The following is a 10,391-nucleotide window of genomic DNA, read 5'->3' as shown; positions in this document are numbered from 1 at the left end:
TTCATAGAAAATATGAAGCACAGTCAAATCAACTTCCGCACCATGTGACCACGGGTTCATTTTTTTTTTAATCACGTGTGTGTCTTCCAACCAATCAGGGTCAAGAAGGCGGGTCTTAAGAACCAGTGGAGTTGGCTGCCGCTTTGAAGATGCTCCGCGTGTGGGGTAAAATGCGGCGTGGACGTTTGAGTCATTGCTATTTATCCACTTTTGGAAAACGTCCACGTTTGTCATGACGTCCCCGAAGAGTAGTAACGTGAGTAGTAGCGAGTATTTGAACAGAGTATCGCTCTGTTTCCTGTTTTATCGTTGTTGTTTTTCCCAGTAAAAAACGTGCCGATAACCGAGCTCTATTCACAAAGTGACCGGTTTCCGTTAATTCGGTTCCTTCTAGCACTTCGTGGTTCTTATTGAACAGCCCGAAGGCTCAGTAAGAAGAAGTAAAATAAACTGTGCTAAAAATCGGCGTTAGTTACATAATAGTTTAAGCTTCATAAGTGTCACAGTGAGCCTCGAAATTGCTGGGTACTGGGTGGGTCGCGCTTTACTTTACCGCCCCCAGTTCTGGCTGCACGTGCCGCTTTTTTAGAATCCAGACATGATGGTAAAAGTGTTTTTCTCTCTCGACCATATCACTCCATAACTTAAGTCAAGGATGTTCCTCTGGAGATAGTGGGGCTCTTTCCGCGCGCTTATCTGCTGGCTGGAGGAACCTTGAAGTTCCTTTTCTCTCTCTCTCTAATGGTTCTAATCCTTCTTCTGCTTCCTGTCTCTCCAGGTTTAGCTTGTATGAGATGATGGAACAAGTGACAGAATACAGATTCTGTGGGAAATGTAAAGCAGCCTGTGGATTTCACAGTTATGACCTGAGAAGCATCTTCACATGGTATGTTTGGGGCCCAGTTTGGGCACAGAACCCCGACATAGATATAAATATAATCCTGAATGAAATAATATCATACCTTTTTATATTTTAGACAGCTACTGTTGAGATTTAGACACTTTAGAAAATTGGTAACCTTTTCATCAAGATGGAAAACTTTTGTTCTGGAAACTTTTCCATGCGTTTGTGTGTGAAAGGTGGAAAAAAGACAAAAAGAAAGTGTTTTTTTACTTCACTCTGTACATTCCTGAGCTGAAGCTTAACGAACAGGTGATTATAAAAGTGTCCTCCAAACCCAGAAGTAGCCGTCCGACATCCTGGGCGTCGGTTCCCTCACGTGGCGGTCTTTCTCTGCAGGCGTCTGCTGCAGACCGTGGCCATGGGTCAGGTTCTGTCCCTGCTGATCTGCGGCACGGCGGTGAGCTGCCAGTTCCTGGCCGACGCCGGGGTGAGGACGCCCATGCTGCAGAGCTTCCTCAACTACGCCCTGCTGCTCCTCACCTACACCCTCGTCCTGTGCACCCGCAAAGGTGCGCCGTCTGCTGCAGCTGCGACTTTAGTGCAGCACGGAGAATGAATCGGTCATACATGGGCTGTAAACATACGAGAAAAGTAAATACGTTTACGAGATGATGTCCTGCATTTATGAGAAAGTGGTAATAGTTGTAAATGTATAAGAAAAAAAGTTTTACAAGAATGAAATTATAAAATTATTTAATAATTCAAAACGTTTCATGAGAAAACCCATGTTTTTCTATACGATATAGTTGGTTTATTATACCTTAGAGGAAACGTAACGTAAAGAGACTTTGGCATCAAATTAGACTTTCATCTCCTTAATTCTAAATTTATAATTTCTGAAAGTACAACTGAATTTTGTAAAGTATTGACTGTTTTTCTCTTAATTCTACCAGTTTATTCCTTTTAAATTCTGCATTTTTGTTTTTTTGTCAAGTTTAAAATTTTACCGTCGTAAAATTTTGACATTTTGTCCTCAATGTGCAATTTTATTTTCGTTAAAGTTGCACTATTTTCCCCATCATTTATTGACTTTATTTCTTGAACATTTTTTACTTTTCTGCACTCATAACTACTTTTTTTTTAAATTTACAGCTTTTTTTTCTTCTCCTAATTTTACAACTGTATTCCTGTCAATTTTTAACCTATTTTCTCATATAATTAATTGATACATAATTCTTACTTTCCTCTTATAGTTTTGTGACTTTAGTCGACATTAACCATTTTTATCTCCATCATTTCAAAATAAAGTTCTTAGTTTAGTTGTTGTCTTGCTGGCATCAAACATGTTTTTTTCCTGTCTTTCTCGTCCTATTGACTGTTGATGAGGAAATGAGAGGAATAATTTGAATTTTCTCAACATCCATCCTGACAAAATGATGTCAAATGTTTCTCATGGGATGAAGTTAAAAGACTGAAAAGGTTCGGAACGTGAAGCTGCGTCTGTCTGTAGGTGAGGGCAACATCCTGAAGATGCTGAGGACCAAGTGGTGGAAGTACCTGCTGATGGGTTTAGCAGATGTGGAGGCCAACTATGCTGTTGTGAAGGCTTACCAGTTCACCACCTTAACTAGCATACAGGTAAGTTTGTGGTGGCGCCGTTGTGTTTGTCTTCTGGAGTTGTGTGTCTGTGGCTCCATAGGCATCAACATGCAGACATGAAGCACTGTAGAGCAAATCCTTGGCCCTGTAGTTTCCCTTTTTTGTTCTTATTTACATTTCATTACCCAGATCAACGGAGTTAATTCCATTTTTATGAGGGGGCGGGGCTTCAAGGCCATTGGCTACCGGGACATGATTGACATCGGGTGACAGAGGTTATGATGATGTCATTTCCACGTCAGATCGGCGTCCGCTGTCGTTCCTCTGGACGTAAAGCAGAGAGGGAGAAAAATGGCAAAAATTAAAAATGCAAAACCAAATCTGTCACAAAAACTTATTATTTTCATTTGGTAACAGTTTTAGGCTTAGTTTTTTTCAGTATTCAGGTTTTTTCAAAAAAAATTCCTCAAAAATTTATATTTTTCTTCAATGTCTGCATTTCAGTTTAAAACTGTTTTTTCTTTTTACTTTATAATCTGATTTTTCATGTACTTCCAGCTGATCCCTCATGCTTTTATTGTGAAAGCGTGACGTTTCCTGTTGTTGACGGCGTGTGTCTGTGCTGCAGCTGCTGGACTGCTTTGTGATCCCGGTGCTCATGCTGCTCTCCAGGCTCTTCCTGAAGACGCGCTACAGGCCGGTGCACTTCGTGGCGGTGGCGGTGTGTCTGCTGGGGGTGGGGGCCATGGTTGGAGCAGACATTCTCGCTGGAAGGAACGAGGGTTCAAGTAGGTTGAGCTGAGAGTTTTGGCTGATCCCACAGACCTGCAGGTCATGACAAAAGGCTGCAGAGGCTGATGGGAGAAAATCTCCACTTTGATGCTCCAGTTAGTTTTTTTTTTTCTCTCTCTCTCTCGTAAAAGTAAGATTTTTTTAAGGATCCATTCGGGTGCAGACAGAAAATAGGAAGTTTGAACGTCTAAACTGTCTTTTTTTCCGCCTGCAGCAAACAACGTGATGCTGGGTGACGGCCTGGTGCTGCTCAGCGCCGTCCTGTACGCGGTTTCCAACCTGTGTCAGGAGCACACCGTGAAGAACCAGAGCCGGGTGGAGTTCCTGGGCATGATGGGTCTGTTCGGGACGCTCATCAGCGGGCTGCAGCTGTAAGTGATTCCCAGCGTTGCGCTTTAACGGGTCGGAGCTGCAGTTTCAGAGCATCCGGTCCACCTGGCCCGGCGCAGGACGACCAGGTGGAGAGACGCAGAGCGACGTCTCAAAAGACCGCGTGTGGATCACAAATGCTGCAACTAGGACCGGGCGATAAAACCACGACTAAATGTATCGCGATAGAACGTTTCCTCGATAGAATCGTATATCTAAAGGAGTATTTTCTCCTTTTTGGCGAGTAAAAGTTACAGGTTAAGTGATACAAAACAAACAAATGTAAAATGAGCAAATTAATTTAAAAAGCTCAGAAGAAAACTGTCCTTGGGTTCTCCAAGGTTAAAATATATCTTTGTTGTGCTTAAAATGATCATTTGTGTAAACACTGCTGAAATAATAAGACAGAATAAATATTTCTTTTTTAAAAATGAAATCTTACAGTATTATGAAGTCACGTTTATGATTGTTTATGTTGAATTTCAATGTTTAAATGTTTAGAAATGGGTGTATTTCTAATAAGTCATAGCTGAATTCAATTTAATTTCATTTGGATTGTGACTCATAAGCAGAGAAAAACGAAGCATTTTCTGGTTCAGTTGAGCTCTGGGTGTAAAATAATGAGTTTGGTGTTTCTCCCGTCTGTTTCTGTGCTCAGCGCCGTGCTGGAGACTCATGAGGCGACCTTCAGAGACTGGAGCGCTTCCATCTGTAAGTCCTCCTCCTGACTTCAGCTTCGGTTCCCACGCTGCTGAACGCTTAGTGGTCAAAAACGGATCAGCTTCAAAAGAATGAAAAACGACATTGTCCTCTTAAAAAAATTAATATTTATCAAATTTAAAGGGGAAAAATGTGAAAACTTGAATAAAAAAATCCAAAACTGTCCGATCCTCTTCTAATATATTTTGTTCCCAGTCGTCTTTTATTTCTGATTGTGGCATTTTTAGACAAAACCCCAAAAGCCTGTCCTTTTCTAGGACATAGTTTCTGTTCAGGAGTTCATCAGAAATTCACCTATGAGTTGTGGAACTGTTGGTGCAAAGTGAGCCCCTCCCCATTTCCCATCATCCATCTGTTTTCGCTCTCTCTCACTAGCTTTCAGCCCCTCACACCCCCAACCTTAACGGTGCAGCAAAAATGGCGAGCAGTATCAGAGCTTTTCCATCCAGCCGTGCAGTTTAGATCCAGAGTCCAGCTCAGACGAGGAAAACAGAGACGTTCGTGGATCTATTGGTCTGCAGGTGGATGATCAGAATGTCATGTAGAAAGATACGAGGGGCAGGCCACGCCCCTGATCCACAACCATTTGAATGAAAAAATATTCAGAAACTCATTTAAAAGCTTAACTTTCCTTTTATAAATGTCCTCCGTCATCAGAAAAACGGCACAAGAACACGTCACATTCATTCCGGTGACGTTGCAGCACCTAAACCTTAAATCTTCCTCCTTGAAATGTTTTGCTGCTCGTCCAAGTGGCCTCATCGGCCCGAGTGGCGCAGGATTCGGTCCAGGTGTGCGTCCTCCAGGTGGGACACCCATCAGAGGACACGCCTCCCTGGGGGACGGCGGAGGCGGGGTTTCTACTCCGCTGTTCTGGAGTGGAACTTACTTCACCCCGTGTCAATCATGTCCTGGTAGCCTGTGGACTCAAAGCCCCGCCCCCACGTAAAGTTCGGATCAACTCTGAAACGAGAAGGTTTCATTTGAAACTGAATTGAAGAGGGAGAGAAAGGGGGGGGGGGGGGGGGATTGAAAATATAAAAAAAGCAGCTGTTACTAATAAACAATATTTTCATTTAAGGTTTTAGACTTTTTTTCCCCTTAATTCAAGTTTTTACCATTTCTTCAAATATATATATTTATTTATATTTACTTGTAACATTTCTTACGATGAGTGTTTTTGAGTTTAGAACCGTTTCCAGATGTTTGGGTACCGATCCGGTTTCAAATTTCCCTTCTGGATCCTGAACTGGCCCTCTGTGTTCTGCAGTCATGCTGTTTGCGGTCTACGCCCTGTGCATGTACGCGCTGTACAGCTTCATGCCGGTGGTGGTGAAGATGACCAGCGCCACCGCCGTCAACCTGTCTCTGCTCACCGCCGACCTCTTCAGCCTCTTCTGCGGCCTGTTCCTCTTCAACTATAAGGTGAGTCCTGCTGCCAGGTTTCCTTTGTGTTCTTCTTTCAGAGGAGGTGTCTCCAGCTCCGCCCCCTTTCTCCTCTCATGGCTGTTTCGTCCTCAGTTCTCGGCTCTCTACATCATTTCGTTTGTTGTCATAACAACGGGCTTCATCCTGTTCAACGCATTCCCGACAAACTCATCTCCGCCTGAAAACCCAGCGGAATCGGACGACCGCGCGGCGGCGAACCCGTCACTCCGCCCTCTGCCTTCTGGCATAGACGTTGGTGCGACCGAGGCGTTTGATGCTGCAACGGCTCTGTGACCACTGAGAGGTCAGCAAACGTTGAACACGTTTGACCTCAAGACAAACTCCTTATCAAGAAAACGTGCCCGAAGGACGACAACCTGTAGGGGGCGCTGTTATGATTTTACATAAAACTGGTCTGACGTACTGTTCACAAACAAACTGTTTACATCCATTTATTCATGGAAAAAGTGATTTTTAGTTTGTTCTTTCTGGAAATCTGTGTCTCAACTGAAAGTTTGCCAAAAGTGAAGCATGTAGTCTACAAGTTCAAGTTTAAATTATTAAAATCCTTTTTTCTATTGTCTGCTTTCAGTCATTTAATCTCCTGTTTCCTGAATCCTTTGAATTTTAAAGCATCATCTTGTGGGAAAGTTGCAGATTTGATCAACTGCCGCCGTCTTCAGCTCTTTGAGATCGACACAGAAAATCCATCCGTCAAACACGCAAAAAGTTCATTTTAATTCCGTTTTATTTATATAGCCCCATATTACAACGATAGTCGTCTCAATGGGCTTCGCCCCGGTATTTGTAAAGTAAACATTAAATCAAAGTGCAATAAGTAATGGCTAAACTGGGGCTTCCTGCCCTAAGACCCTCCTTCTCTGTAAGGAAGAACCCGTAAATAAACCTCAGGGGTGTCCACATGAAGGAGGGATCCTCACCCAGGACGGACAGACGATGTACCAGAACTCTTAGAGAAGAATTAGCTTATCTTACTCTACAACTACATGTTTGAATAGTCCAGTGGGCTCCATCCAGATGGGAGTTGGGGGACGGCTGAGGGCGCAAGGTGAGCCAGACAGGGTCCACGGCTAAACGTAGGAGCACAGATGAGCCAAATGCAATCTGGAATCCCACCCACTCCCCCAGAGGGACGTGGGAAAGAAGGGCGATGCATGAATCGGACTGCACCGAACAGAGGCATGGAGAACTGAATGATCAAGAATAGAGAAGTAGATGAGAAAAGAGGACAGAACCCCAGTGCACTACAGTTTCCCCAGCTTCTAACTTCTAGCTACTAACTTATCACGTTTATTTCAAGTAGGTTCCATGCACTATGGTACTTTTAGCCAATAATTATATTAAAAATAGAAAATCTACATTCATTTTCTACTCCGTTTTTCCCTTTCGGGGTCACGGGGCTGCTGGAGTCTATCCCGGCCACTTGTGGGCCAAGGCAGGGGTAGACCTGGACAGGTCGCCAGTCTGTCGCAGGGTAGAATGTCCACAATCACACACCCATTCACTCTCACACCTATGGACAATTTAGAGTTGCCAATGAACCTATGAAGCATGTTTTTGGATGGTGGGAGGAAGCCGGAGCTCCCATAGAAAACCCACACATGCACGGGGAGAACATGCAAACTCCACACAGAAAGGTCCCCCCATTGGTGTTGTGTTTTTCAGGTCCCCTAGCCAGGACTTGAACCAGGGGCCTTCTTGCTGTGAGGCAAGAGCGCTAACCACTGCGCCACCGTGCAGCCCACAAAAAAACAAAAAATTCTAAATTTTTACAGAATTTCTCCCTCTAGGGAGCTTACCATAAGCTGGTGATCAGACCAAAATTCTTTGAAACATTGTTGATTAAAAAGTCCATTATGTATACTATATTTATATGAAAGATTTCCCTGAGATATTGATTTTGGGTAAAATATAAATATATCACTTTTCTGTCATACTTTAAAAATACTCCAATCATCTTCTGATCTCTTTCCCTGAAGATGTCGTTTTTAGCCACAATCCAAAAAACCTGTGTTGTTTTCTAGGACATAGTTTCTGCAGAGCGGCAGGAGTTCATTAGAAATCTTTGGGTGGAATTGGTGATGAGACCAAGCCCCCCCACCATTCCCTCCCCATCACTGAAAGCTCTCTTTACACACTCCTGCTAGCTTACAGCCTCAAGCCAACATTACTAGATCAACAGAAATGGCGAGCGACGTCAGAGAGGCGCCCGTGGTGCGGGGGGAAAACAGCAGTCAACCTCTGATGGGAGGTTTGCAGATTCGTTCCCGTCCCCACCCTCATCACCCACGCATTGAAGGGTCCTTGGGCAAGACACTAAACCCCACGTTGCTCATGGTGGTTGCAGTTAGGAACCAGTGGGTCTTCAAGGCCCAAAGTGCTTTACAATCACACACTGATGATTCTCTGCCACATGAATGTGGGGTTCAGGGTCTTGCCCGAGGGCACTTCAACACATGGGCAGCCAAGGCAGGAACCGAACCTGCCACCTGGAATGGATTTAGTCTCTCAAAAATCCAGGTTTAAATATTTGCTTATCTGAAAACATGCAGTATTGATTCTACTGAATTTTTTTTAAACTATTTCTTTTGTTTATGATTATTTAAGCATTTCTCTTGTATCAGTACAAGTTCTGCTTTTTAAGTTGTGTGTACAAAAAAAGAAAATGAAATGTAATAAATTATGACTATGAATCAAAATGAGCTGGCTTTAGTATTTTAGCTGTGGTATTCAGCCCCTATTTAAACAATCGTCTCCAAAGTGGATAATTATTGGTCTACTTAATAGAGAAAAAGCTGAAAATATTTTAGGAAAATTTGTGTTTAGTGAAACAGGTAAAAGAATCTCACGGATGTGGAGGTTTTATTCTCATCTGAACAGTCAAAGACGTTAAATTCAACCAGAACATTTAATTACTTTGTACTCATCAGCTAAAAATGCACAACTTTAAAAAAGATTGAATAATTCTATATTCCTCACAGCAAACTAGATCAGTAACTAAATCGTATTGAAATTTATGATTAGAAAAATCTGATTATTGTCAAGCACAGCTTAAAAACATTGATTTAATGATTTTGCGCCTTTTTAAAAACAAGTTTTTTTTTTATTTGTATTTATTATTTGCAACTGGGGTTTGTTTTTACAAATGCTAAGTGAATAAAATATATATTTTTTTAATCTGCATTGCTAAAAGTACAGCAGGGCTTGATGCCAGTCTAGAAAAAAGTTTTAAATGTTTTTCTGTTTGTTTTCACGTTTATTTTTAATTTATGCTACAACCAAAATTTTTAGTTGATGATTTAATTTTTTTATTTTAATTTGTATTTTTAATTTATTTCGTGCGTTTTTTTGTTTTCCTATTTTTCATTCTTCTTTCCTGAAATACCTTTAAATGACAAATGCACTGCCCCCTAGCGGTAAGAAAAAACACTACAGAAATCTGATTTTGTTTTTTTTTCTAAGCTGAGCTTTTGTCTTGACTCCTCAGAGACAGGAAGAACCTTAAAACGTCTTTTTAGTTTGAGGGGTTTCGCTTTGAAGCTTCTATTTTTCCGCTATAAAGTGGCGCAAATGCAGAGCTGCGCAGATCCGCAGTGCGCCGCTGCGCTGCAGCTTCCGGAGCCTCTGGTGTCGCTGGTGTCACGATGGAGGAGCAGCAGGGATCCGCCGCTGCGTGAACACCTCGCCGCCCTGCGTGTTCCCGCCGCCGCCTCGCCAACTTCGCTCTGCAGCGGTGAGAGAGAGGCGCGTGCTGTTTGCAGGTTCGGGCTTGCGCAGTTGAAGAGCGCGCGGCGCCTGCGGATCACTGCGGGTGTCATTTCGTTCAGCGGTTTTGGCTCTAGCGGTTCAGCACCGCGGACAGCTCCTCGTAAGAAACCGTGTGTTTGCTTCGTGCTCAGGCCCGATTACCCAACCGAACCGGAACCGGAGACACCTGAGAGGAGAGGACCGCCGCCAGAATGAAGCACTTCTTGAGGTACAGTCAAAATGGAGGCAAAGATTTGTTCATGTTTGCGTTCAAAAGAGCGGGAAACCGCATCAACGCACGCGGGTACTTCGCTACCGCGCGAGCATCTGTGATGTTTCTGAGAGGACACCGAGGCCTGTTCATTATGACAGACAACAGCTCACTAAAGGTGCTGCTATTAATAGATCCGCAATGCATCATGGGAAGCAACTGTTGTATTTCGAAACCATATTTAAAAAACACAAAAGAGGATCTGAATAATCCTGGGGGGAAAAGTCGAAATATTTTAAATGATGGATTTGGGGCAAAAATTGCACCAAAAAAATCCTTTAAACCATCTTTTTTTTAAATATATATTTAACAGTATATTGCAAATATTTTACTTAAAAACACATTTACACATCAAAAAGAAGGAATAATTTAAAACATGTACTTTTATTTATAGTGTTTTACATTTGAATGCTTTAAAAATAATTAAAATTTATGTTCAGACCAAACAAACCAAATATTCAGAGTAAAAGTAAATAAATAATAACAGCAAATGTTCCAAATTTAACATGATTTTATTTTTAAATTCTACAATGAAATATAATGAAAACCCTTAACTAGTCTTGTGAAATTACAGACACTTTGACTCAACTGCAAAATAAA

General features: G+C 42.3%; 2 protein-coding genes across 5 annotated transcripts in view; both read left to right on the top strand.

Moving 5' to 3' along the window:
* Positions 1-102: 102 nt before the first annotated feature.
* On the top strand, positions 103-6,335 carry slc35f2 (solute carrier family 35 member F2). The gene is made up of 9 exons (XM_004076796.4): positions 103-256; positions 779-886; positions 1,241-1,413; positions 2,355-2,482; positions 3,072-3,231; positions 3,450-3,606; positions 4,263-4,315; positions 5,595-5,749; positions 5,846-6,335. Exons 2-9 carry the CDS (start codon positions 795-797, stop codon positions 6,044-6,046), a joined length of 1,119 nt encoding a protein of 372 aa, XP_004076844.1. The 5' UTR covers positions 103-256; positions 779-794; the 3' UTR covers positions 6,047-6,335.
* Positions 6,336-9,260: 2,925 nt separating this feature from the next.
* Positions 9,261-10,391, top strand: part of elmod1 (ELMO domain containing 1) — a 13,795-nt gene continuing 12,664 nt past the window's right edge. Inside the window, exons 1-2 of one of the 4 annotated variants that reach the window (XM_023962494.1) lie at positions 9,261-9,534; positions 9,673-9,749. In XM_023962494.1, the coding sequence (XP_023818262.1) occupies positions 9,733-9,749 (17 nt within the window). In that variant the 5' untranslated portion in view covers positions 9,261-9,534; positions 9,673-9,732. Of the gene's footprint in view, positions 9,750-10,391 lie in introns of all 4 variants that reach the window. The other 3 variants (XM_023962493.1, XM_023962492.1, XM_023962495.1) reach the window with 3 other exon arrangements.

The sequence above is a fragment of the Oryzias latipes genome, chromosome 14 (genome assembly GCF_002234675.1).
Source record: "Oryzias latipes chromosome 14, ASM223467v1".
Lineage (NCBI taxonomy): Eukaryota > Metazoa > Chordata > Actinopteri > Beloniformes > Adrianichthyidae > Oryzias > Oryzias latipes.
The sequence above is the reverse complement of the archived record's forward strand: the minus strand, read 5'-3'. Positions and strand labels throughout refer to the sequence as shown.